This window comes from Triplophysa dalaica, chromosome 9 (assembly GCF_015846415.1).
Source record: "Triplophysa dalaica isolate WHDGS20190420 chromosome 9, ASM1584641v1, whole genome shotgun sequence".
In the NCBI taxonomy this organism is placed as follows: Eukaryota; Metazoa; Chordata; class Actinopteri; order Cypriniformes; family Nemacheilidae; genus Triplophysa; species Triplophysa dalaica.
The window spans coordinates 21931444-21958756 of NC_079550.1; the positions used below are offsets into that span (position 1 = coordinate 21931444).

At 57.5% G+C, this 27313-nt stretch overlaps 5 protein-coding genes across 5 annotated transcripts; all 5 read left to right on the top strand.

Annotated features, from left to right (window-relative positions):
* Positions 1–3236: 3236 nt before the first annotated feature.
* LOC130428659 (collagen alpha-2(IV) chain-like) lies at positions 3237–5625 on the top strand (the record flags this gene model as incomplete). The annotated part of the gene is made up of 2 exons (XM_056756841.1): positions 3237–5086; positions 5142–5625. Coding segments are annotated over 2 exons (2334 nt in total), but the record flags the coding sequence as incomplete, so codon positions are not given.
* A 4512-nt stretch (positions 5626–10137) lies between these two features.
* LOC130428221 (collagen alpha-5(IV) chain-like) lies at positions 10138–12660 on the top strand (the record flags this gene model as incomplete). Its single annotated transcript, XM_056756073.1, has 2 exons — positions 10138–11808; positions 12025–12660. Coding segments are annotated over 2 exons (2307 nt in total), but the record flags the coding sequence as incomplete, so codon positions are not given.
* A 3626-nt stretch (positions 12661–16286) lies between these two features.
* On the top strand, positions 16287–17799 carry LOC130429082 (collagen alpha-2(IV) chain-like; the record flags this gene model as incomplete). The annotated part of the gene is given in 2 exon segments (XM_056757450.1): positions 16287–17527; positions 17529–17799. Coding segments are annotated over 2 exon segments (1512 nt in total), but the record flags the coding sequence as incomplete, so codon positions are not given.
* Positions 17800–21479: 3680 nt separating this feature from the next.
* On the top strand, positions 21480–21980 carry LOC130429131 (collagen alpha-2(IV) chain-like; the record flags this gene model as incomplete). The annotated part of the gene is made up of 1 exon (XM_056757535.1): positions 21480–21980. A coding segment is annotated over one exon (501 nt), but the record flags the coding sequence as incomplete, so codon positions are not given.
* Positions 21981–22322: 342 nt separating this feature from the next.
* On the top strand, positions 22323–25230 carry LOC130428223 (collagen alpha-2(IV) chain-like; the record flags this gene model as incomplete). Its single annotated transcript, XM_056756074.1, has 2 exons — positions 22323–23525; positions 24730–25230. Coding segments are annotated over 2 exons (1704 nt in total), but the record flags the coding sequence as incomplete, so codon positions are not given.
* Between the last annotated feature and the right edge of the window lie 2083 nt (positions 25231–27313).

Genomic DNA, 27313 nt, shown 5'->3' on the forward strand with positions numbered 1-27313 from the left:
TGGGTCGTCCATGTCCAGGTCGCCCAGGCCTTCCATGTCCGGGCCGTTCAGGTCCACCTGTCCAGGCCACCCAGGCCTTCCTTGTCCGGGCAATCCAGGTACAGGCCGCCTGGGTCTTCCATGTCCGGGAGAAGAAACCATAGGAACAGGGGAACTTGCTGGGCATGACGCCTGCACTGATGCCCCCATTATAATCAGAGATAGAATATAACTTCCACTCTGTCAGAAGAGTGAAACGATTAAGACCCATTTGCACAAAACAACTGCAGCAAAGTATTTTTTTTCACAGCAGATTCATGCACTGACCTGTTGTCGGACAGGACAGCCACGGAAAGGCACAGAAAAAGAAACATCCCGACGAACCCTCTTCACAGAGATACCACAGCTGGCTGGGATTTCAGACACAGGCACTGGAGACCCCAGTCCTATTTAAAAGAAACCATACCATAAAAGACCTTATAAAATGTGAAAAGGAAACCAAAAGCTTGTATAGGCTTACCTCCATCAACCAGGAAGTGGGGCATTCTTGGGCCAGGAACACGCAGGGTCATTGTATCATTTCCACAGTGCACAGAAGGACCCAGGCGTTTCAGTTTAGCCTCAGCAAATTGGAATTGGGCTTAATTTAGTTAAATAAGACAAGTCAACCAATTGGCCATTTGAATAAAGCTGCAATTTAAACATTTACAATTAACATACCTTGTTCAGCAGACAAGTAACCATTAGGCTGTTCTCCTGGTCTTTCAGCAGAATCATTGGATACACCACTGCCAATAATAACCTTGCCAAAATTGGGTGTTCTGTTGGCAATGGTGCCATGTGAAAAACCCATTCCTGAAAAAGCAGCATGACCAATCCTTAAACAGCTTGCGGTCAACACAGTCAAGCAGAGAAGTAAAAGATCCCTTAGCCCCAGCATTGCACGGGGAATACACTATTCTACTCTACTTGTTAGTGCCGCTATAACACCTCAATTCAGTTGAAAAAAACTTTAACTGCAAAAGTTGACAATCTCATCGAGACTATTTGCTATTTGTACTCACCTTTTGGAAATAATCACTTGGTAATTTACATGGCTGACCAATCAATTCTGTCATCTGTGTAATCCATCATCACTTAGCTTATGGCTTTCACCTGTGTCTCATTACGTTTTGAGTTAACACAAGGTATGAAAATATCTAGGAAACGTAAAGCGTTTATTGATAGATATTATATTTTATTCTCGTTTTAATGATTTACAATGCGGTTTTAATGCATTTTTTTGCATTATTTCCAGTTTGTCAAAACAAAGTTGCTTTGCAATACGTACATTAAATAGATTTAATCACATGTCATGTCTTTTTCTATTCTAACAGTCCAGAATAGGAATCTTAGTTTTCAAAAAAATATTAATGTGAACTTCACATATACAGTTAAAGTCATCTAATCTTCTATTTTTCAGATGAAAACTGCTAAACATTACAATTGAGTAGTAATATCATCCCCACTAGCTTTGGGGGATTTCGTCGAACCAGTCTTATCACCAGATTTGGAATATCTATCCCTCTGACACACTTTCTAATGGTCTCTGGAGTCAGTGATGCCAGGGGCTCAACCTTAGACATGGCAGTCCCAAATTGATGTGTGGGGCTGTTGCTTGAGCAAAGATCTAAAGTCCACCTGCAGACTCTGTTAGTTGGGCAGGGTTATGTGATGTTACTCTCAAATTCTCTCATTTTTGTCCACAAAGGGTGGTGATGGGCCAAGAATGGTACCCAGATTTGGAACAACTCGAAGTAAATGAGAGAATTCGATTTTTTGTGTGAAGTACCAATTTAATGAATGAAAGCACTCATGTTCTTGCCCTTCTACACCACTAGTCCAGATACGAGTGGCGTGACAGTCATTGCTGCTGCTATTTTGGACCCCGTATAATTCTATTATTCAATCATTCAAACGCTGCTGAGGAGAGTAGTTACAGAGGTTGCTGCCAACCCTGGCATTTTGAATAATTTCAGTTTTGAGTCTCTGAATATAGGTTGTCAAAAGTCGTTTGCATTTTCAGCAAACAAACTAATGTTACACATGAAACTGTTAAAGGGATGGGTCACCCTAGATTGTTGTGGCTGATATGATGCTCTTTGAATTCTTTTTTTGCCATTTTGTTTGGTATGAGGTTGTTTCATGTTCTTGTCCGCCCGGTGAGCCAGTAATTTGGCCCAATGGTACGGCCTTGAGGGCTGACTAGTTTATGGTTTGCAACTTATACTGAGGGCGTCCAATAAATCTGGATTTTTTTTTTACCTTGAATCTATGTTTTTTTGTGTTGTCACTAGTCAAACATTCAAAGAAACAAAATGAGTCATTCAAGCTTTATTAGGTTTGTTCAAGAACCTGAAAGACAAAACATGACATTCCAGCATAAATAGAAAAATTTAAGAAGTTAACCAGATTTCGTTCTATGAGGTCTTCCAGGTCCGGGCCGCCCGGGCTTGCCGTGTCCGGGTCTTCCAGGTCCGGGCCGCCCGGGCTTGCCGTGTCCGGGTCTTCCAGGTCCGGGCCGCCCGGGCTTGCCGTGTCCGGGTCTTCCAGGTCCGGGCCGCCCGGGCTTGCCGTGTCCGGGTCTTCCAGGTCCGGGCCGCCCGGGCTTGCCGTGTCCGGGTCTTCCAGGTCCGGGCCGCCCGGGCTTGCCGTGTCCGGGTCTTCCAGGTCCGGGCCGCCCGGGCTTGCCGTGTCCGGGTCTTCCAGGTCCGGGCCGCCCTGGCTTTCCAGGTCTTTCGGGTCTCCCGGGTCTTCCAGGTCTCCCATGTCCGGGCCGCCCTGGCTTTCCAGGTCTTTCGGGTCTCCCGGGTCTTCCAGGTCTCCCATGTCCGGGCCGCCCTGGCTTTCCAGGTCTTTCGGGTCTCCCGGGTCTTCCAGGTCTCCCATGTCCGGGCCGCCCTGGCTTTCCAGGTCTTTCGGGTCTCCCGGGTCTTCCAGGTCTCCCATGTCCGGGCCGCCCTGGCTTTCCAGGTCTTTCGGGTCTCCCGGGTCTTCCAGGTCTCCCATGTCCGGGCCGCCCTGGCTTTCCAGGTCTTTCGGGTCTCCCGGGTCTTCCAGGTCTCCCATGTCCGGGCCGCCCTGGCTTTCCAGGTCTTTCGGGTCTCCCGGGTCTTCCAGGTCTCCCATGTCCGGGCCGCCCTGGCTTTCCAGGTCTTTCGGGTCTCCCGGGTCTTCCAGGTCTCCCATGTCCGGGCCGCCCTGGCTTTCCAGGTCTTTCGGGTCTCCCGGGTCTTCCAGGTCTCCCATGTCCGGGCCGCCCTGGCTTTCCAGGTCTTTCGGGTCTCCCGGGTCTTCCAGGTCTCCCATGTCCGGGCCGCCCTGGCTTTCCAGGTCTTTCGGGTCTCCCGGGTCTTCCAGGTCTCCCATGTCCGGGCCGCCCTGGCTTTCCAGGTCTTTCGGGTCTCCCGGGTCTTCCAGGTCTCCCATGTCCGGGCCGCCCTGGCTTTCCAGGTCTTTCGGGTCTCCCGGGTCTTCCAGGTCTCCCATGTCCGGGCCGCCCTGGCTTTCCAGGTCTTTCGGGTCTCCCGGGTCTTCCAGGTCTCCCATGTCCGGGCCGCCCTGGCTTTCCAGGTCTTTCGGGTCTCCCGGGTCTTCCAGGTCTCCCATGTCCGGGCCGCCCTGGCTTTCCAGGTCTTTCGGGTCTCCCGGGTCTTCCAGGTCTCCCAGGTCCGGGCCGCCCTGGCTTTCCAGGTCTTTCGGGTCTCCCGGGTCTTCCAGGTCTCCCAGGTCCGGGCCGCCCTGGCTTTCCAGGTCTCCCGGGTCTTCCAGGTCTCCCAGGTCCGGGCCGCCCTGGCTTTCCAGGTCTCCCGGGTCTTCCAGGTCTCCCAGGTCCGGGCCGCCCTGGCTTTCCAGGTCTCCCGGGTCTTCCAGGTCTCCCAGGTCCGGGCCGCCCTGGCTTTCCAGGTCTTTCGGGTCTCCCGGGTCTTCCTGGTCTCCCAGGTCCGGGCCGCCCTGGCTTTCCAGGTCTTTCGGGTCTCCCGGGTCTTCCTGGTCTCCCAGGTCCGGGCCGCCCTGGCTTTCCAGGTCTTTCGGGTCTCCCGGGTCTTCCTGGTCTCCCAGGTCCGGGCCGCCCTGGCTTTCCAGGTCTTTCGGGTCTCCCGGGTCTTCCTGGTCTCCCAGGTCCGGGCCGCCCTGGCTTTCCAGGTCTTTCGGGTCTCCCGGGTCTTCCTGGTCTCCCAGGTCCGGGCCGCCCTGGCTTTCCAGGTCTTTCGGGTCTCCCGGGTCTTCCTGGTCTCCCAGGTCCGGGCCGCCCTGGCTTTCCAGGTCTTTCGGGTCTCCCGGGTCTTCCTGGTCTCCCAGGTCCGGGCCGCCCTGGCTTTCCAGGTCTTTCGGGTCTCCCGGGTCTTCCTGGTCTCCCAGGTCCGGGCCGCCCTGGCTTTCCAGGTCTTTCGGGTCTCCCGGGTCTTCCTGGTCTCCCAGGTCCGGGCCGCCCTGGCTTTCCAGGTCTTTCGCGTCTCCCGGGTCTTCCTGGTCTCCCAGGTCCGGGCCGCCCTGGCTTTCCAGGTCTTTCGCGTCTCCCGGGTCTTCCTGGTCTCCCAGGTCCGGGCCGCCCTGGCTTTCCAGGTCTTTCGGGTCTCGCGGGTCTTCCTGGTCTCCCAGGTCCGGGCCGCCCTGGCTTTCCAGGTCTTTCGGGTCTCCCGGGTCTTCCTGGTCTCCCAGGTCCGGGCCGCCCTGGCTTTCCAGGTCTTTCGGGTCTCCCGGGTCTTCCTGGTCTCCCAGGTCCGGGCCGCCCTGGCTTTCCAGGTCTTTCGGGTCTCCCGGGTCTTCCTGGTCTCCCAGGTCCGGGCCGCCCTGGCTTTCCAGGTCTTTCGGGTCTCCCGGGTCTTCCTGGTCTCCCAGGTCCGGGCCGCCCTGGCTTTCCAGGTCTTTCGGGTCTCCCGGGTCTTCCTGGTCTCCCAGGTCCGGGCCGCCCTGGCTTTCCAGGTCTTTCGGGTCTCCCGGGTCTTCCTGGTCTCCCAGGTCCGGGCCGCCCTGGCTTTCCAGGTCTTTCGGGTCTCCCGGGTCTTCCTGGTCTCCCAGGTCCGGGCCGCCCTGGCTTGCCTTGCACGTCCGCGTCAACCGGGCCTTCCACGTCCGCGTCAACCGGGCCTTCCACGTCCGCGTCAACCGGGCCTTCCACGTCCGGGTCAACCGGGCCTTCCACGTCCGGGTCAACCGGGCCTTCCACGTCCGGGTCAACCGGGCCTTCCACGTCCGGGTCAACCGGGCCTTCCACGTCCGGGTCAACCGGGCCTTCCACGTCCGGGTCAACCGGGCCTTCCACGTCCGGGTCAACCGGGCCTTCCACGTCCGGGTCAACCGGGCCTTCCACGTCCGGGTCAACCGGGCCTTCCACGTCCGGGTCAACCGGGCCTTCCACGTCCGGGTCAACCGGGCCTTCCACGTCCGGGTCAACCGGGCCTTCCACGTCCGGGTCAACCGGGCCTTCCACGTCCGGGTCAACCGGGCCTTCCACGTCCGGGTCAACCGGGCCTTCCACGTCCGGGTCAACCGGGCCTTCCACGTCCGGGTCAACCGGGCCTTCCACGTCCGGGTCAACCGGGCCTTCCACGTCCGGGTCAACCGGGCCTTCCACGTCCGGGTCAACCGGGCCTTCCACGTCCGGGTCAACCGGGCCTTCCACGTCCGGGTCAACCGGGCCTTCCACGTCCGGGTCAACCGGGCCTTCCACGTCCGGGTCAACCGGGCCTTCCACGTCCGGGTCAACCGGGCCTTCCACGTCCGGGTCAACCGGGCCTTCCACGTCCGGGTCAACCGGGCCTTCCACGTCCGGGTCAACCGGGCCTTCCACGTCCGGGTCAACCGGGCCTTCCACGTCCGGGTCAACCGGGCCTTCCACGTCCGGGTCAACCGGGCCTTCCACGTCCGGGTCAACCGGGCCTTCCACGTCCGGGTCAACCGGGCCTTCCACGTCCGGGTCAACCGGGCCTTCCACGTCCGGGTCAACCGGGCCTTCCACGTCCGGGTCAACCGGGCCTTCCACGTCCGGGTCAACCGGGCCTTCCACGTCCGGGTCAACCGGGCCTTCCACGTCCGGGTCAACCGGGCCTTCCACGTCCGGGTCAACCGGGCCTTCCACGTCCGGGTCAACCGGGCCTTCCACGTCCGGGTCAACCGGGCCTTCCACGTCCGGGTCAACCGGGCCTTCCACGTCCGGGTCAACCGGGCCTTCCACGTCCGGGTCAACCGGGCCTTCCACGTCCGGGTCAACCGGGCCTTCCACGTCCGGGTCAACCGGGCCTTACACGTCCGGGTCAACCGGGCCTTCCACGTCCGGGTCAACCGGGCCTTCCACGTCCGGGTCAACCGGGCCTTCCACGTCCGGGTCAACCGGGCCTTCCACGTCCGGGTCAACCGGGCCTTCCACGTCCGGGTCAACCGGGCCTTCCACGTCCGGGTCAACCGGGCCTTCCACGTCCGGGTGTTCCAGGTCCGGGCCCTCCAGGTCCAGTTCACCCTGGCCTTTAATTTCCGGGCCCTCCATGTGCAGGCTGCCCTGGCCTTCCATATCCGGGTCATCCATGTCTGGGTCGTCCATGTCCAGGTCGCCCAGGCCTTCCATGTCCGGGCCGTTCAGGTCCACCTGTCCAGGCCACCCAGGCCTTCCTTGTCCGGGCAATCCAGGTACAGGCCGCCTGGGTCTTCCATGTCCGGGAGAAGAAACCATAGGAACAGGGGAACTTGCTGGGCATGACGCCTGCACTGATGCCCCCATTATAATCAGAGATAGAATATAACTTCCACTCTGTCAGAAGAGTGAAACGATTAAGACCCATTTGCACAAAACAACTGCAGCAAAGTATTTTTTTTCACAGCAGATTCATGCACTGACCTGTTGTCGGACAGGACAGCCACGGAAAGGCACAGAAAAAGAAACATCCCGACGAACCCTCTTCACAGAGATACCACAGCTGGCTGGGATTTCAGACACAGGCACTGGAGACCCCAGTCCTATTTAAAAGAAACCATACCATAAAAGACCTTATAAAATGTGAAAAGGAAACCAAAAGCTTGTATAGGCTTACCTCCATCAACCAGGAAGTGGGGCATTCTTGGGCCAGGAACACGCAGGGTCATTGTATCATTTCCACAGTGCACAGAAGGACCCAGGCGTTTCAGTTTAGCCTCAGCAAATTGGAATTGGGCTTAATTTAGTTAAATAAGACAAGTCAACCAATTGGCCATTTGAATAAAGCTGCAATTTAAACATTTACAATTAACATACCTTGTTCAGCAGACAAGTAACCATTAGGCTGTTCTCCTGGTCTTTCAGCAGAATCATTGGATACACCACTGCCAATAATAACCTTGCCAAAATTGGGTGTTCTGTTGGCAATGGTGCCATGTGAAAAACCCATTCCTGAAAAAGCAGCATGACCAATCCTTAAACAGCTTGCGGTCAACACAGTCAAGCAGAGAAGTAAAAGATCCCTTAGCCCCAGCATTGCACGGGGAATACACTATTCTACTCTACTTGTTAGTGCCGCTATAACACCTCAATTCAGTTGAAAAAAACTTTAACTGCAAAAGTTGACAATCTCATCGAGACTATTTGCTATTTGTACTCACCTTTTGGAAATAATCACTTGGTAATTTACATGGCTGACCAATCAATTCTGTCATCTGTGTAATCCATCATCACTTAGCTTATGGCTTTCACCTGTGTCTCATTACGTTTTGAGTTAACACAAGGTATGAAAATATCTAGGAAACGTAAAGCGTTTATTGATAGATATTATATTTTATTCTCGTTTTAATGATTTACAATGCGGTTTTAATGCATTTTTTTGCATTATTTCCAGTTTGTCAAAACAAAGTTGCTTTGCAATACGTACATTAAATAGATTTAATCACATGTCATGTCTTTTTCTATTCTAACAGTCCAGAATAGGAATCTTAGTTTTCAAAAAAATATTAATGTGAACTTCACATATACAGTTAAAGTCATCTAATCTTCTATTTTTCAGATGAAAACTGCTAAACATTACAATTGAGTAGTAATATCATCCCCACTAGCTTTGGGGGATTTCGTCGAACCAGTCTTATCACCAGATTTGGAATATCTATCCCTCTGACACACTTTCTAATGGTCTCTGGAGTCAGTGATGCCAGGGGCTCAACCTTAGACATGGCAGTCCCAAATTGATGTGTGGGGCTGTTGCTTGAGCAAAGATCTAAAGTCCACCTGCAGACTCTGTTAGTTGGGCAGGGTTATGTGATGTTACTCTCAAATTCTCTCATTTTTGTCCACAAAGGGTGGTGATGGGCCAAGAATGGTACCCAGATTTGGAACAACTCGAAGTAAATGAGAGAATTCGATTTTTTGTGTGAAGTACCAATTTAATGAATGAAAGCACTCATGTTCTTGCCCTTCTACACCACTAGTCCAGATACGAGTGGCGTGACAGTCATTGCTGCTGCTATTTTGGACCCCGTATAATTCTATTATTCAATCATTCAAACGCTGCTGAGGAGAGTAGTTACAGAGGTTGCTGCCAACCCTGGCATTTTGAATAATTTCAGTTTTGAGTCTCTGAATATAGGTTGTCAAAAGTCGTTTGCATTTTCAGCAAACAAACTAATGTTACACATGAAACTGTTAAAGGGATGGGTCACCCTAGATTGTTGTGGCTGATATGATGCTCTTTGAATTCTTTTTTTGCCATTTTGTTTGGTATGAGGTTGTTTCATGTTCTTGTCCGCCCGGTGAGCCAGTAATTTGGCCCAATGGTACGGCCTTGAGGGCTGACTAGTTTATGGTTTGCAACTTATACTGAGGGCGTCCAATAAATCTGGATTTTTTTTTTACCTTGAATCTATGTTTTTTTGTGTTGTCACTAGTCAAACATTCAAAGAAACAAAATGAGTCATTCAAGCTTTATTAGGTTTGTTCAAGAACCTGAAAGACAAAACATGACATTCCAGCATAAATAGAAAAATTTAAGAAGTTAACCAGATTTCGTTCTATGAGGTCTTCCAGGTCCGGGCCGCCCGGGCTTGCCGTGTCCGGGTCTTCCAGGTCCGGGCCGCCCGGGCTTGCCGTGTCCGGGTCTTCCAGGTCCGGGCCGCCCGGGCTTGCCGTGTCCGGGTCTTCCAGGTCCGGGCCGCCCGGGCTTGCCGTGTCCGGGTCTTCCAGGTCCGGGCCGCCCGGGCTTGCCGTGTCCGGGTCTTCCAGGTCCGGGCCGCCCGGGCTTGCCGTGTCCGGGTCTTCCAGGTCCGGGCCGCCCGGGCTTGCCGTGTCCGGGTCTTCCAGGTCCGGGCCGCCCGGGCTTGCCGTGTCCGGGTCTTCCAGGTCCGGGCCGCCCGGGCTTGCCGTGTCCGGGTCTTCCAGGTCCGGGCCGCCCGGGCTTGCCGTGTCCGGGTCTTCCAGGTCTCCCATGTCCGGGCCGCCCTGGCTTTCCAGGTCTTTCGGGTCTCCCGGGTCTTCCAGGTCTCCCATGTCCGGGCCGCCCTGGCTTTCCAGGTCTTTCGGGTCTCCCGGGTCTTCCAGGTCTCCCATGTCCGGGCCGCCCTGGCTTTCCAGGTCTTTCGGGTCTCCCGGGTCTTCCAGGTCTCCCATGTCCGGGCCGCCCTGGCTTTCCAGGTCTTTCGGGTCTCCCGGGTCTTCCAGGTCTCCCATGTCCGGGCCGCCCTGGCTTTCCAGGTCTTTCGGGTCTCCCGGGTCTTCCAGGTCTCCCATGTCCGGGCCGCCCTGGCTTTCCAGGTCTTTCGGGTCTCCCGGGTCTTCCAGGTCTCCCATGTCCGGGCCGCCCTGGCTTTCCAGGTCTTTCGGGTCTCCCGGGTCTTCCAGGTCTCCCATGTCCGGGCCGCCCTGGCTTTCCAGGTCTTTCGGGTCTCCCGGGTCTTCCAGGTCTCCCATGTCCGGGCCGCCCTGGCTTTCCAGGTCTTTCGGGTCTCCCGGGTCTTCCAGGTCTCCCATGTCCGGGCCGCCCTGGCTTTCCAGGTCTTTCGGGTCTCCCGGGTCTTCCAGGTCTCCCATGTCCGGGCCGCCCTGGCTTTCCAGGTCTTTCGGGTCTCCCGGGTCTTCCAGGTCTCCCATGTCCGGGCCGCCCTGGCTTTCCAGGTCTTTCGGGTCTCCCGGGTCTTCCAGGTCTCCCATGTCCGGGCCGCCCTGGCTTTCCAGGTCTTTCGGGTCTCCCGGGTCTTCCAGGTCTCCCATGTCCGGGCCGCCCTGGCTTTCCAGGTCTTTCGGGTCTCCCGGGTCTTCCAGGTCTCCCATGTCCGGGCCGCCCTGGCTTTCCAGGTCTTTCGGGTCTCCCGGGTCTTCCAGGTCTCCCATGTCCGGGCCGCCCTGGCTTTCCAGGTCTTTCGGGTCTCCCGGGTCTTCCAGGTCTCCCATGTCCGGGCCGCCCTGGCTTTCCAGGTCTTTCGGGTCTCCCGGGTCTTCCAGGTCTCCCATGTCCGGGCCGCCCTGGCTTTCCAGGTCTTTCGGGTCTCCCGGGTCTTCCAGGTCTCCCATGTCCGGGCCGCCCTGGCTTTCCAGGTCTTTCGGGTCTCCCGGGTCTTCCAGGTCTCCCATGTCCGGGCCGCCCTGGCTTTCCAGGTCTTTCGGGTCTCCCGGGTCTTCCAGGTCTCCCAGGTCCGGGCCGCCCTGGCTTTCCAGGTCTTTCGGGTCTCCCGGGTCTTCCAGGTCTCCCAGGTCCGGGCCGCCCTGGCTTTCCAGGTCTCCCGGGTCTTCCAGGTCTCCCAGGTCCGGGCCGCCCTGGCTTTCCAGGTCTCCCGGGTCTTCCAGGTCTCCCAGGTCCGGGCCGCCCTGGCTTTCCAGGTCTTTCGGGTCTCCCGGGTCTTCCTGGTCTCCCAGGTCCGGGCCGCCCTGGCTTTCCAGGTCTTTCGGGTCTCCCGGGTCTTCCTGGTCTCCCAGGTCCGGGCCGCCCTGGCTTTCCAGGTCTTTCGGGTCTCCCGGGTCTTCCTGGTCTCCCAGGTCCGGGCCGCCCTGGCTTTCCAGGTCTTTCGGGTCTCCCGGGTCTTCCTGGTCTCCCAGGTCCGGGCCGCCCTGGCTTTCCAGGTCTTTCGGGTCTCCCGGGTCTTCCTGGTCTCCCAGGTCCGGGCCGCCCTGGCTTTCCAGGTCTTTCGGGTCTCCCGGGTCTTCCTGGTCTCCCAGGTCCGGGCCGCCCTGGCTTTCCAGGTCTTTCGGGTCTCCCGGGTCTTCCTGGTCTCCCAGGTCCGGGCCGCCCTGGCTTTCCAGGTCTTTCGGGTCTCCCGGGTCTTCCTGGTCTCCCAGGTCCGGGCCGCCCTGGCTTTCCAGGTCTTTCGGGTCTCCCGGGTCTTCCTGGTCTCCCAGGTCCGGGCCGCCCTGGCTTTCCAGGTCTTTCGGGTCTCCCGGGTCTTCCTGGTCTCCCAGGTCCGGGCCGCCCTGGCTTTCCAGGTCTTTCGCGTCTCCCGGGTCTTCCTGGTCTCCCAGGTCCGGGCCGCCCTGGCTTTCCAGGTCTTTCGGGTCTCCCGGGTCTTCCTGGTCTCCCAGGTCCGGGCCGCCCTGGCTTTCCAGGTCTTTCGGGTCTCGCGGGTCTTCCTGGTCTCCCAGGTCCGGGCCGCCCTGGCTTTCCAGGTCTTTCGGGTCTCCCGGGTCTTCCTGGTCTCCCAGGTCCGGGCCGCCCTGGCTTTCCAGGTCTTTCGGGTCTCCCGGGTCTTCCTGGTCTCCCAGGTCCGGGCCGCCCTGGCTTGCCTTGCACGTCCGGGGCCGCCCTGGCTTGCCTTGCACGTCCGGGTCAACCGGGCCTTGCACGTCCGGGTCAACCGGGCCTTGCACGTCCGGGTCAACCGGGCCTTCCACGTCCGGGTCAACCGGGCCTTCCACGTCCGGGTCAACCGGGCCTTCCACGTCCGGGTCAACCGGGCCTTCCACGTCCGGGTCAACCGGGCCTTCCACGTCCGGGTCAACCGGGCCTTCCACGTCCGGGTCAACCGGGCCTTCCACGTCCGGGTCAACCGGGCCTTCCACGTCCGGGTCAACCGGGCCTTCCACGTCCGGGTCAACCGGGCCTTCCACGTCCGGGTCAACCGGGCCTTCCACGTCCGGGTCAACCGGGCCTTCCACGTCCGGGTCAACCGGGCCTTCCACGTCCGGGTCAACCGGGCCTTCCACGTCCGGGTCAACCGGGCCTTCCACGTCCGGGTCAACCGGGCCTTCCACGTCCGGGTCAACCGGGCCTTCCACGTCCGGGTCAACCGGGCCTTCCACGTCCGGGTCAACCGGGCCTTCCACGTCCGGGTCAACCGGGCCTTCCACGTCCGGGTCAACCGGGCCTTCCACGTCCGGGTCAACCGGGCCTTCCACGTCCGGGTCAACCGGGCCTTCCACGTCCGGGTCAACCGGGCCTTCCACGTCCGGGTCAACCGGGCCTTCCACGTCCGGGTCAACCGGGCCTTCCACGTCCGGGTCAACCGGGCCTTCCACGTCCGGGTCAACCGGGCCTTCCACGTCCGGGTCAACCGGGCCTTCCACGTCCGGGTCAACCGGGCCTTCCACGTCCGGGTCAACCGGGCCTTCCACGTCCGGGTCAACCGGGCCTTCCACGTCCGGGTCAACCGGGCCTTCCACGTCCGGGTCAACCGGGCCTTCCACGTCCGGGTCAACCGGGCCTTCCACGTCCGGGTGTTCCAGGTCCGGGCCCTCCAGGTCCAGTTCACCCTGGCCTTTAATTTCCGGGCCCTCCATGTGCAGGCTGCCCTGGCCTTCCATATCCGGGTCATCCATGTCTGGGTCGTCCATGTCCAGGTCGCCCAGGCCTTCCATGTCCGGGCCGTTCAGGTCCACCTGTCCAGGCCACCCAGGCCTTCCTTGTCCGGGCAATCCAGGTACAGGCCGCCTGGGTCTTCCATGTCCGGGAGAAGAAACCATAGGAACAGGGGAACTTGCTGGGCATGACGCCTGCACTGATGCCCCCATTATAATCAGAGATAGAATATAACTTCCACTCTGTCAGAAGAGTGAAACGATTAAGACCCATTTGCACAAAACAACTGCAGCAAAGTATTTTTTTTCACAGCAGATTCATGCACTGACCTGTTGTCGGACAGGACAGCCACGGAAAGGCACAGAAAAAGAAACATCCCGACGAACCCTCTTCACAGAGATACCACAGCTGGCTGGGATTTCAGACACAGGCACTGGAGACCCCAGTCCTATTTAAAAGAAACCATACCATAAAAGACCTTATAAAATGTGAAAAGGAAACCAAAAGCTTGTATAGGCTTACCTCCATCAACCAGGAAGTGGGGCATTCTTGGGCCAGGAACACGCAGGGTCATTGTATCATTTCCACAGTGCACAGAAGGACCCAGGCGTTTCAGTTTAGCCTCAGCAAATTGGAATTGGGCTTAATTTAGTTAAATAAGACAAGTCAACCAATTGGCCATTTGAATAAAGCTGCAATTTAAACATTTACAATTAACATACCTTGTTCAGCAGACAAGTAACCATTAGGCTGTTCTCCTGGTCTTTCAGCAGAATCATTGGATACACCACTGCCAATAATAACCTTGCCAAAATTGGGTGTTCTGTTGGCAATGGTGCCATGTGAAAAACCCATTCCTGAAAAAGCAGCATGACCAATCCTTAAACAGCTTGCGGTCAACACAGTCAAGCAGAGAAGTAAAAGATCCCTTAGCCCCAGCATTGCACGGGGAATACACTATTCTACTCTACTTGTTAGTGCCGCTATAACACCTCAATTCAGTTGAAAAAAACTTTAACTGCAAAAGTTGACAATCTCATCGAGACTATTTGCTATTTGTACTCACCTTTTGGAAATAATCACTTGGTAATTTACATGGCTGACCAATCAATTCTGTCATCTGTGTAATCCATCATCACTTAGCTTATGGCTTTCACCTGTGTCTCATTACGTTTTGAGTTAACACAAGGTATGAAAATATCTAGGAAACGTAAAGCGTTTATTGATAGATATTATATTTTATTCTCGTTTTAATGATTTACAATGCGGTTTTAATGCATTTTTTTGCATTATTTCCAGTTTGTCAAAACAAAGTTGCTTTGCAATACGTACATTAAATAGATTTAATCACATGTCATGTCTTTTTCTATTCTAACAGTCCAGAATAGGAATCTTAGTTTTCAAAAAAATATTAATGTGAACTTCACATATACAGTTAAAGTCATCTAATCTTCTATTTTTCAGATGAAAACTGCTAAACATTACAATTGAGTAGTAATATCATCCCCACTAGCTTTGGGGGATTTCGTCGAACCAGTCTTATCACCAGATTTGGAATATCTATCCCTCTGACACACTTTCTAATGGTCTCTGGAGTCAGTGATGCCAGGGGCTCAACCTTAGACATGGCAGTCCCAAATTGATGTGTGGGGCTGTTGCTTGAGCAAAGATCTAAAGTCCACCTGCAGACTCTGTTAGTTGGGCAGGGTTATGTGATGTTACTCTCAAATTCTCTCATTTTTGTCCACAAAGGGTGGTGATGGGCCAAGAATGGTACCCAGATTTGGAACAACTCGAAGTAAATGAGAGAATTCGATTTTTTGTGTGAAGTACCAATTTAATGAATGAAAGCACTCATGTTCTTGCCCTTCTACACCACTAGTCCAGATACGAGTGGCGTGACAGTCATTGCTGCTGCTATTTTGGACCCCGTATAATTCTATTATTCAATCATTCAAACGCTGCTGAGGAGAGTAGTTACAGAGGTTGCTGCCAACCCTGGCATTTTGAATAATTTCAGTTTTGAGTCTCTGAATATAGGTTGTCAAAAGTCGTTTGCATTTTCAGCAAACAAACTAATGTTACACATGAAACTGTTAAAGGGATGGGTCACCCTAGATTGTTGTGGCTGATATGATGCTCTTTGAATTCTTTTTTTGCCATTTTGTTTGGTATGAGGTTGTTTCATGTTCTTGTCCGCCCGGTGAGCCAGTAATTTGGCCCAATGGTACGGCCTTGAGGGCTGACTAGTTTATGGTTTGCAACTTATACTGAGGGCGTCCAATAAATCTGGATTTTTTTTTACCTTGAATCTATGTTTTTTTGTGTTGTCACTAGTCAAACATTCAAAGAAACAAAATGAGTCATTCAAGCTTTATTAGGTTTGTTCAAGAACCTGAAAGACAAAACATGACATTCCAGCATAAATAGAAAAATTTAAGAAGTTAACCAGATTTCGTTCTATGAGGTCTTCCAGGTCCGGGCCGCCCGGGCTTGCCGTGTCCGGGTCTTCCAGGTCCGGGCCGCCCGGGCTTGCCGTGTCCGGGTCTTCCAGGTCCGGGCCGCCCGGGCTTGCCGTGTCCGGGTCTTCCAGGTCCGGGCCGCCCGGGCTTGCCGTGTCCGGGTCTTCCAGGTCCGGGCCGCCCGGGCTTGCCGTGTCCGGGTCTTCCAGGTCCGGGCCGCCCGGGCTTGCCGTGTCCGGGTCTTCCAGGTCCGGGCCGCCCGGGCTTGCCGTGTCCGGGTCTTCCAGGTCCGGGCCGCCCGGGCTTGCCGTGTCCGGGTCTTCCAGGTCCGGGCCGCCCGGGCTTGCCGTGTCCGGGTCTTCCAGGTCCGGGCCGCCCGGGCTTGCCGTGTCCGGGTCTTCCAGGTCCGGGCCGCCCGGGCTTGCCGTGTCCGGGTCTTCCAGGTCTCCCATGTCCGGGCCGCCCTGGCTTTCCAGGTCTTTCGGGTCTCCCGGGTCTTCCAGGTCTCCCATGTCCGGGCCGCCCTGGCTTTCCAGGTCTTTCGGGTCTCCCGGGTCTTCCAGGTCTCCCATGTCCGGGCCGCCCTGGCTTTCCAGGTCTTTCGGGTCTCCCGGGTCTTCCAGGTCTCCCATGTCCGGGCCGCCCTGGCTTTCCAGGTCTTTCGGGTCTCCCGGGTCTTCCAGGTCTCCCATGTCCGGGCCGCCCTGGCTTTCCAGGTCTTTCGGGTCTCCCGGGTCTTCCAGGTCTCCCATGTCCGGGCCGCCCTGGCTTTCCAGGTCTTTCGGGTCTCCCGGGTCTTCCAGGTCTCCCATGTCCGGGCCGCCCTGGCTTTCCAGGTCTTTCGGGTCTCCCGGGTCTTCCAGGTCTCCCATGTCCGGGCCGCCCTGGCTTTCCAGGTCTTTCGGGTCTCCCGGGTCTTCCAGGTCTCCCATGTCCGGGCCGCCCTGGCTTTCCAGGTCTTTCGGGTCTCCCGGGTCTTCCAGGTCTCCCATGTCCGGGCCGCCCTGGCTTTCCAGGTCTTTCGGGTCTCCCGGGTCTTCCAGGTCTCCCATGTCCGGGCCGCCCTGGCTTTCCAGGTCTTTCGGGTCTCCCGGGTCTTCCAGGTCTCCCATGTCCGGGCCGCCCTGGCTTTCCAGGTCTTTCGGGTCTCCCGGGTCTTCCAGGTCTCCCATGTCCGGGCCGCCCTGGCTTTCCAGGTCTTTCGGGTCTCCCGGGTCTTCCAGGTCTCCCAGGTCCGGGCCGCCCTGGCTTTCCAGGTCTTTCGGGTCTCCCGGGTCTTCCAGGTCTCCCAGGTCCGGGCCGCCCTGGCTTTCCAGGTCTTTCGGGTCTCCCGGGTCTTCCAGGTCTCCCAGGTCCGGGCCGCCCTGGCTTTCCAGGTCTCCCGGGTCTTCCAGGTCTCCCAGGTCCGGGCCGCCCTGGCTTTCCAGGTCTCCCGGGTCTTCCAGGTCTCCCAGGTCCGGGCCGCCCTGGCTTTCCAGGTCTTTCGGGTCTCCCGGGTCTTCCTGGTCTCCCAGGTCCGGGCCGCCCTGGCTTTCCAGGTCTTTCGGGTCTCCCGGGTCTTCCTGGTCTCCCAGGTCCGGGCCGCCCTGGCTTTCCAGGTCTTTCGGGTCTCCCGGGTCTTCCTGGTCTCCCAGGTCCGGGCCGCCCTGGCTTTCCAGGTCTTTCGGGTCTCCCGGGTCTTCCTGGTCTCCCAGGTCCGGGCCGCCCTGGCTTTCCAGGTCTTTCGGGTCTCCCGGGTCTTCCTGGTCTCCCAGGTCCGGGCCGCCCTGGCTTTCCAGGTCTTTCGGGTCTCCCGGGTCTTCCTGGTCTCCCAGGTCCGGGCCGCCCTGGCTTTCCAGGTCTTTCGGGTCTCCCGGGTCTTCCTGGTCTCCCAGGTCCGGGCCGCCCTGGCTTTCCAGGTCTTTCGGGTCTCCCGGGTCTTCCTGGTCTCCCAGGTCCGGGCCGCCCTGGCTTTCCAGGTCTTTCGGGTCTCCCGGGTCTTCCTGGTCTCCCAGGTCCGGGCCGCCCTGGCTTTCCAGGTCTTTCGCGTCTCCCGGGTCTTCCTGGTCTCCCAGGTCCGGGCCGCCCTGGCTTTCCAGGTCTTTCGCGTCTCCCGGGTCTTCCTGGTCTCCCAGGTCCGGGCCGCCCTGGCTTTCCAGGTCTTTCGGGTCTCCCGGGTCTTCCTGGTCTCCCAGGTCCGGGCCGCCCTGGCTTTCCAGGTCTTTCGGGTCTCCCGGGTCTTCCTGGTCTCCCAGGTCCGGGCCGCCCTGGCTTTCCAGGTCGTCCGGGCCGCCCTGGCTTTCCAGGTCTTTCGGGTCTCCCGGGTCTTCCTGGTCTCCCAGGTCCGGGCCGCCCTGGCTTGCCTTGCACGTCCGGGTCAACCGGGCCTTCCACGTCCGGGTCAACCGGGCCTTCCACGTCCGGGTCAACCGGGCCTTCCACGTCCGGGTCAACCGGGCCTTCCACGTCCGGGTCAACCGGGCCTTCCACGTCCGGGTCAACCGGGCCTTCCACGTCCGGGTCAACCGGGCCTTCCACGTCCGGGTCAACCGGGCCTTCCACGTCCGGGTCAACCGGGCCTTCCACGTCCGGGTCAACCGGGCCTTCCACGTCCGGGTCAACCGGGCCTTCCACGTCCGGGTCAACCGGGCCTTCCACGTCCGGGTCAACCGGGCCTTCCACGTCCGGGTCAACCGGGCCTTCCACGTCCGGGTCAACCGGGCCTTCCACGTCCGGGTCAACCGGGCCTTCCACGTCCGGGTCAACCGGGCCTTCCACGTCCGGGTCAACCGGGCCTTCCACGTCCGGGTCAACCGGGCCTTCCACGTCCGGGTCAACCGGGCCTTCCACGTCCGGGTCAACCGGGCCTTCCACGTCCGGGTCAACCGGGCCTTCCACGTCCGGGTCAACCGGGCCTTCCACGTCCGGGTCAACCGGGCCTTCCACGTCCGGGTCAACCGGGCCTTCCACGTCCGGGTCAACCGGGCCTTCCACGTCCGGGTCAACCGGGCCTTCCACGTCCGGGTCAACCGGGCCTTCCACGTCCGGGTCAACCGGGCCTTCCACGTCCGGGTCAACCGGGCCTTCCACGTCCGGGTCAACCGGGCCTTCCACGTCCGGGTCAACCGGGCCTTCCACGTCCGGGTCAACCGGGCCTTCCACGTCCGGGTCAACCGGGCCTTCCACGTCCGGGTCAACCGGGCCTTCCACGTCCGGGTCAACCGGGCCTTCCACGTCCGGGTCAACCGGGCCTTCCACGTCCGGGTCAACCGGGCCTTCCACGTCCGGGTCAACCGGGCCTTCCACGTCCGGGTCAACCGGGCCTTCCACGTCCGGGTCAACCGGGCCTTCCACGTCCGGGTCAACCGGGCCTTCCACGTCCGGGTCAACCGGGCCTTCCACGTCCGGGTCAACCGGGCCTTCCACGTCCGGGTCAACCGGGCCTTCCACGTCCGGGTCAACCGGGCCTTCCACGTCCGGGTGTTCCAGGTCCGGGCCCTCCAGGTCCAGTTCACCCTGGCCTTTAATTTCCGGGCCCTCCATGTGCAGGCTGCCCTGGCCTTCCATATCCGGGTCATCCATGTCTGGGTCGTCCATGTCCAGGTCGCCCAGGCCTTCCATGTCCGGGCCGTTCAGGTCCACCTGTCCAGGCCACCCAGGCCTTCCTTGTCCGGGCAATCCAGGTACAGGCCGCCTGGGTCTTCCATGTCCGGGAGAAGAAACCATAGGAACAGGGGAACTTGCTGGGCATGACGCCTGCACTGATGCCCCCATTATAATCAGAGATAGAATATAACTTCCACGCTGTCAGAAGAGTGAAACGATTAAGACCCATTTGCACAAAACAACTGCAGCAAAGTATTTTTTTTCACAGCAGATTCATGCACTGACCTGTTGTCGGACAGGACAGCCACGGAAAGGCACAGAAAAAGAAACATCCCGACGAACCCTCTTCACAGAGATACCACAGCTGGCTGGGATTTCAGACACAGGCACTGGAGACCCCAGTCCTATTTAAAAGAAACCATACCATAAAAGACCTTATAAAATGTGAAAAGGAAACCAAAAGCTTGTATAGGCTTACCTCCATCAACCAGGAAGTGGGGCATTCTTGGGCCAGGAACACGCAGGGTCATTGTATCATTTCCACAGTGCACAGAAGGACCCAGGCGTTTCAGTTTAGCCTCAGCAAATTGGAATTGGGCTTAATTTAGTTAAATAAGACAAGTCAACCAATTGGCCATTTGAATAAAGCTGCAATTTAAACATTTACAATTAACATACCTTGTTCAGCAGACAAGTAACCATTAGGCTGTTCTCCTGGTCTTTCAGCAGAATCATTGGATACACCACTGCCAATAATAACCTTGCCAAAATTGGGTGTTCTGTTGGCAATGGTGCCATGTGAAAAACCCATTCCTGAAAAAGCAGCATGACCAATCCTTAAACAGCTTGCGGTCAACACAGTCAAGCAGAGAAGTAAAAGATCCCTTAGCCCCAGCATTGCACGGGGAATACACTATTCTACTCTACTTGTTAGTGCCGCTATAACACCTCAATTCAGTTGAAAAAAACTTTAACTGCAAAAGTTGACAATCTCATCGAGACTATTTGCTATTTGTACTCACCTTTTGGAAATAATCACTTGGTAATTTACATGGCTGACCAATCAATTCTGTCATCTGTGTAATCCATCATCACTTAGCTTATGGCTTTCACCTGTGTCTCATTACGTTTTGAGTTAACACAAGGTATGAAAATATCTAGGAAACGTAAAGCGTTTATTGATAGATATTATATTTTATTCTCGTTTTAATGATTTACAATGCGGTTTTAATGCATTTTTTTGCATTATTTCCAGTTTGTCAAAACAAAGTTGCTTTGCAATACGTACATTAAATAGATTTAATCACATGTCATGTCTTTTTCTATTCTAACAGTCCAGAATAGGAATCTTAGTTTTCAAAAAAATATTAATGTGAACTTCACATATACAGTTAAAGTCATCTAATCTTCTATTTTTCAGATGAAAACTGCTAAACATTACAATTGAGTAGTAATATCATCCCCACTAGCTTTGGGGGATTTCGTCGAACCAGTCTTATCACCAGATTTGGAATATCTATCCCTCTGACACACTTTCTAATGGTCTCTGGAGTCAGTGATGCCAGGGGCTCAACCTTAGACATGGCAGTCCCAAATTGATGTGTGGGGCTGTTGCTTGAGCAAAGATCTAAAGTCCACCTGCAGACTCTGTTAGTTGGGCAGGGTTATGTGATGTTACTCTCAAATTCTCTCATTTTTGTCCACAAAGGGTGGTGATGGGCCAAGAATGGTACCCAGATTTGGAACAACTCGAAGTAAATGAGAGAATTCGATTTTTTGTGTGAAGTACCAATTTAATGAATGAAAGCACTCATGTTCTTGCCCTTCTACACCACTAGTCCAGATACGAGTGCCGTGACAGTCATTGCTGCTGCTATTTTGGACCCCGTATAATTCTATTATTCAATCATTCAAACGCTGCTGAGGAGAGTAGTTACAGAGGTTGCTGCCAACCCAGGCATTTTGAATAATTTCAGTTTTGAGTCTCTGAATATAGGTTGTCAAAAGTCGTTTGCATTTTCAGCAAACAAACTAATGTTACACATGAAACTGTTAAAGGGATGGGTCACCCTAGATTGTTGTGGCTGATATGATGCTCTTTGAATTCTTTTTTTGCCATTTTGTTTGGTATGAGGTTGTTTCATGTTCTTGTCCGCCCGGTGAGCCAGTAATTTGGCCCAATGGTACGGCCTTGAGGGCTGACTAGTTTATGGTTTGCAACTTATACTGAGGGCGTCCAATAAATCTGGATTTTTTTTTACCTTGAATCTATGTTTTTTTGTGTTGTCACTAGTCAAACATTCAAAGAAACAAAATGAGTCATTCAAGCTTTATTAGGTTTGTTCAAGAACCTGAAAGACAAAACATGACATTCCAGCATAAATAGAAAAATTTAAGAAGTTAACCAGATTTCGTTCTATGAGGTCTTCCAGGTCCGGGCCGCCCGGGCTTGCCGTGTCCGGGTCTTCCAGGTCCGGGCCGCCCGGGCTTGCCGTGTCCGGGTCTTCCAGGTCCGGGCCGCCCGGGCTTGCCGTGTCCGGGTCTTCCAGGTCCGGGCCGCCCGGGCTTGCCGTGTCCGGGTCTTCCAGGTCCGGGCCGCCCGGGCTTGCCGTGTCCGGGTCTTCCAGGTCCGGGCCGCCCGGGCTTGCCGTGTCCGGGTCTTCCAGGTCCGGGCCGCCCGGGCTTGCCGTGTCCGGGTCTTCCAGGTCCGGGCCGCCCGGGCTTGCCGTGTCCGGGTCTTCCAGGTCCGGGCCGCCCGGGCTTGCCGTGTCCGGGTCTTCCAGGTCCGGGCCGCCCGGGCTTGCCGTGTCCGGGTCTTCCAGGTCTCCCATGTCCGGGCCGCCCTGGCTTTCCAGGTCTTTCGGGTCTCCCGGGTCTTCCAGGTCTCCCATGTCCGGGCCGCCCTGGCTTTCCAGGTCTTTCGGGTCTCCCGGGTCTTCCAGGTCTCCCATGTCCGGGCCGCCCTGGCTTTCCAGGTCTTTCGGGTCTCCCGGGTCTTCCAGGTCTCCCATGTCCGGGCCGCCCTGGCTTTCCAGGTCTTTCGGGTCTCCCGGGTCTTCCAGGTCTCCCATGTCCGGGCCGCCCTGGCTTTCCAGGTCTTTCGGGTCTCCCGGGTCTTCCAGGTCTCCCATGTCCGGGCCGCCCTGGCTTTCCAGGTCTTTCGGGTCTCCCGGGTCTTCCAGGTCTCCCATGTCCGGGCCGCCCTGGCTTTCCAGGTCTTTCGGGTCTCCCGGGTCTTCCAGGTCTCCCATGTCCGGGCCGCCCTGGCTTTCCAGGTCTTTCGGGTCTCCCGGGTCTTCCAGGTCTCCCATGTCCGGGCCGCCCTGGCTTTCCAGGTCTTTCGGGTCTTCCAGGTCTCCCATGTCCGGGCCGCCCTGGCTTTCCAGGTCTTTCGGGTCTCCCGGGTCTTCCAGGTCTCCCATGTCCGGGCCGCCCTGGCTTTCCAGGTCTTTCGGGTCTCCCGGGTCTTCCAGGTCTCCCAGGTCCGGGCCGCCCTGGCTTTCCAGGTCTTTCGGGTCTCCCGGGTCTTCCAGGTCTCCCAGGTCCGGGCCGCCCTGGCTTTCCAGGTCTTTCGGGTCTCCCGGGTCTTCCTGGTCTCCCAGGTCCGGGCCGCCCTGGCTTTCCAGGTCTTTCGGGTCTCCCGGGTCTTCCAGGTCTCCCAGGTCCGGGCCGCCCTGGCTTTCCAGGTCTCCCGGGTCTTCCAGGTCTCCCAGGTCCGGGCCGCCCTGGCTTTCCAGGTCTTTCGGGTCTCCCGGGTCTTCCTGGTCTCCCAGGTCCGGGCCGCCCTGGCTTTCCAGGTCTTTCGGGTCTCCCGGGTCTTCCTGGTCTCCCAGGTCCGGGCCGCCCTGGCTTTCCAGGTCTTTCGGGTCTCCCGGGTCTTCCAGGTCTCCCAGGTCCGGGCCGCCCTGGCTTTCCAGGTCTTTCGGGTCTCCCGGGTCTTCCAGGTCTCCCAGGTCCGGGCCGCCCTGGCTTTCCAGGTCTCCCGGGTCTTCCAGGTCTCCCAGGTCCGGGCCGCCCTGGCTTTCCAGGTCTCCCGGGTCTTCCAGGTCTCCCAGGTCCGGGCCGCCCTGGCTTTCCAGGTCTTTCGGGTCTCCCGGGTCTTCCTGGTCTCCCAGGTCCGGGCCGCCCTGGCTTTCCAGGTCTTTCGGGTCTCCCGGGTCTTCCTGGTCTCCCAGGTCCGGGCCGCCCTGGCTTTCCAGGTCTTTCGGGTCTCCCGGGTCTTCCTGGTCTCCCAGGTCCGGGCCGCCCTGGCTTTCCAGGTCTTTCGGGTCTCCCGGGTCTTCCTGGTCTCCCAGGTCCGGGCCGCCCTGGCTTTCCAGGTCTTTCGGGTCTCCCGGGTCTTCCTGGTCTCCCAGGTCCGGGCCGCCCTGGCTTTCCAGGTCTTTCGGGTCTCCCGGGTCTTCCTGGTCTCCCAGGTCCGGGCCGCCCTGGCTTTCCAGGTCTTTCGGGTCTCCCGGGTCTTCCTGGTCTCCCAGGTCCGGGCCGCCCTGGCTTTCCAGGTCTTTCGCGTCTCCCGGGTCTTCCTGGTCTCCCAGGTCCGGGCCGCCCTGGCTTTCCAGGTCTTTCGCGTCTCCCGGGTCTTCCAGGTCCGGGCCGCCCTGGCTTTCCAGGTCTTTCGCGTCTCCCGGGTCTTCCTGGTCTCCCAGGTCCGGGCCGCCCTGGCTTTCCAGGTCTTTCGCGTCTCCCGGGTCTTCCTGGTCTCCCAGGTCCGGGCCGCCCTGGCTTTCCAGGTCTTTCGGGTCTCCCGGGTCTTCCTGGTCTCCCAGGTCCGGGCCGCCCTGGCTTGCCTTCCACGTCCGGGTCAACCGGGCCTTCCACGTCCGGGTCAACCGGGCCTTCCACGTCCGGGTCAACCGGGCCTTCCACGTCCGGGTCAACCGGGCCTTCCACGTCCGGGTCAACCGGGCCTTCCACGTCCGGGTCAACCGGGCCTTCCACGTCCGGGTCAACCGGGCCTTCCACGTCCGGGTCAACCGGGCCTTCCACGTCCGGGTCAACCGGGCCTTCCACGTCCGGGTCAACCGGGCCTTCCACGTCCGGGTCAACCGGGCCTTCCACGTCCGGGTCAACCGGGCCTTCCACGTCCGGGTCAACCGGGCCTTCCACGTCCGGGTCAACCGGGCCTTCCACGTCCGGGTCAACCGGGCCTTCCACGTCCGGGTCAACCGGGCCTTCCACGTCCGGGTCAACCGGGCCTTCCACGTCCGGGTCAACCGGGCCTTCCACGTCCGGGTCAACCGGGCCTTCCACGTCCGGGTCAACCGGGCCTTCCACGTCCGGGTCAACCGGGCCTTCCACGTCCGGGTCAACCGGGCCTTCCACGTCCGGGTCAACCGGGCCTTCCACGTCCGGGTCAACCGGGCCTTCCACGTCCGGGTCAACCGGGCCTTCCACGTCCGGGTCAACCGGGCCTTCCACGTCCGGGTCAACCGGGCCTTCCACGTCCGGGTCAACCGGGCCTTCCACGTCCGGGTCAACCGGGCCTTCCACGTCCGGGTCAACCGGGCCTTCCACGTCCGGGTCAACCGGGCCTTCCACGTCCGGGTCAACCGGGCCTTCCACGTCCGGGTCAACCGGGCCTTCCACGTCCGGGTCAACCGGGCCTTCCACGTCCGGGTCAACCGGGCCTTCCACGTCCGGGTCAACCGGGCCTTCCACGTCCGGGTCAACCGGGCCTTCCACGTCCGGGTCAACCGGGCCTTCCACGTCCGGGTCAACCGGGCCTTCCACGTCCGGGTCAACCGGGCCTTCCACGTCCGGGTCAACCGGGCCTTCCACGTCCGGGTCAACCGGGCCTTCCACGTCCGGGTCAACCGGGCCTTCCACGTCCGGGTCAACCGGGCCTTCCACGTCCGGGTCAACCGGGCCTTCCACGTCCGGGTCAACCGGGCCTTCCACGTCCGGGTCAACCGGGCCTTCCACGTCCGGGTCAACCGGGCCTTCCACGTCCGGGTCAACCGGGCCTTCCACGTCCGGGTCAACCGGGCCTTCCACGTCCGGGTCAACCGGGCCTTCCACGTCCGGGTCAACCGGGCCTTCCACGTCCGGGTCAACCGGGCCTTCCACGTCCGGGTCAACCGGGCCTTCCACGTCCGGGTCAACCGGGCCTTCCACGTCCGGGTCAACCGGGCCTTCCACGTCCGGGTCAACCGGGCCTTCCACGTCCGGGTCAACCGGGCCTTCCACGTCCGGGTCAACCGGGCCTTCCACGTCCGGGTCAACCGGGCCTTCCACGTCCGGGTCAACCGGGCCTTCCACGTCCGGGTCAACCGGGCCTTCCACGTCCGGGTCAACCGGGCCTTCCACGTCCGGGTCAACCGGGCCTTCCACGTCCGGGTCAACCGGGCCTTCCACGTCCGGGTCAACCGGGCCTTCCACGTCCGGGTCAACCGGGCCTTCCACGTCCGGGTCAACCGGGCCTTCCACGTCCGGGTCAACCGGGCCTTCCACGTCCGGGTCAACCGGGCCTTCCACGTCCGGGTCAACCGGGCCTTCCACGTCCGGGTCAACCGGGCCTTCCACGTCCGGGTCAACCGGGCCTTCCACGTCCGGGTCAACCGGGCCTTCCACGTCCGGGTCAACCGGGCCTTCCACGTCCGGGTCAACCGGGCCTTCCACGTCCGGGTCAACCGGGCCTTCCACGTCCGGGTCAACCGGGCCTTCCACGTCCGGGTCAACCGGGCCTTCCACGTCCGGGTCAACCGGGCCTTCCACGTCCGGGTCAACCGGGCCTTCCACGTCCGGGTCAACCGGGCCTTCCACGTCCGGGTCAACCGGGCCTTCCACGTCCGGGTCAACCGGGCCTTCCACGTCCGGGTCAACCGGGCCTTCCACGTCCGGGTGTTCCAGGTCCGGGCCCTCCAGGTCCAGTTCACCCTGGCCTTTAATTTCCGGGCCCTCCATGTCCAGGCTGCCCTGGCCTTCCATATCCGGGTCATCCATGTCTGGGTCGTCCATGTCCAGGTCGCCCAGGCCTTCCATGTCCGGGCCGTTCAGGTCCACCTGTCCAGGCCACCCAGGCCTTCCTTGTCCGGGCAATCCAGGTACAGGCCGCCTGGGTCTTCCATGTCCGGGAGAAGAAACCATAGGAACAGGGGAACTTGCTGGGCATGACGCCTGCACTGATGCCCCCATTATAATCAGAGATAGAATATAACTTCCACTCTGTCAGAAGAGTGAAAAGATTAAGACCCATTTGCACATAACAACTGCAGCAAAGTATTTTTTTTCACAGCAGATGCATGCACTGACCTGTTGTCGGACAGGACAGCCACGGAAAGGCACAGAAAAAGAAACATCCCGACGAACCCTCTTCACAGAGATACCACAGCTGGCTGGGATTTCAGACACAGGCACTGGAGACCCCAGTCCTATTTAAAAGAAACCATACCATAACAGACCTTATAAAATGTGAAAAGGAAACCAAAAGCTTGTATAGGCTTACCTCCATCAACCAGGAAGTGGGGCATTCTTGGGCCAGGAACACGCAGGGTCATTGTATCATTTCCACAGTGCACAGAAGGACCCAGGCGTTTCAGTTTAGCCTCAGCAAATTGGAATTGGGCTTAATTTAGTTAAATAAGACAAGTCAACCAATTGGCCATTTGAATAAAGCTGCAATTTAAACATTTACAATTAACATACCTTGTTCAGCAGACAAGTAACCATTAGGCTGTTCTCCTGGTCTTTCAGCAGAATCATTGGATACACCACTGCCAATAATAACCTTGCCAAAATTGGGTGTGCTGTTGGCAATGGTGCCATGTGAAAAACCCATTCCTGAAAAAGCAGCATGACCAATCCTTAAACAGCTTGCGGTCAACACAGTCAAGCAGAGAAGTAAAAGATCCCTTAGCCCCAGCATTGCACGGGGAATACACTATTCTACTCTACTTGTTAGTGCCGCTATAACACCTCAATTCAGTTGAAAAAAACTTTAACTGCAAAAGTTGACAATCTCATCGAGACTATTTGCTATTTGTACTCACCTTTTGGAAATAATCACTTGGTAATTTACATGGCTGACCAATCAATTCTGTCATCTGTGTAATCCATCATCACTTAGCTTATGGCTTTCACCTGTGTCTCATTACGTTTTGAGTTAACACAAGGTATGAAAATATCTAGGAAACGTGAAGCGTTTATTGATAGATATTATATTTTATTCTCGTTTTAATGATTTACAATGCGGTTTTAATGCATTTTTTTGCATTATTTCCAGTTTGTCAAAACAAAGTTGCTTTGCAATACGTACATTAAATAGATTTAATCACATGTCATGTCTTTTTCTATTCTAACAGTCCAGAATAGGAATCTTAGTTTTCAAAAAAATATTAATGTGAACTTCACATATACAGTTAAAGTCATCTAATCTTCTATTTTTCAGATGAAAACTGCTAAACATTACAATTGAGTAGTAATATCATCCCCACTAGCTTTGGGGGATTTCGTCGAACCAGTCTTATCACCAGATTTGGAAAATCTATCCCTCTGACACACTTTCTAATGGTCTCTGGAGTCAGTGATGCCAGGGGCTCAACCTTAGACATGGCAGTCCCAAATTGATGTGTG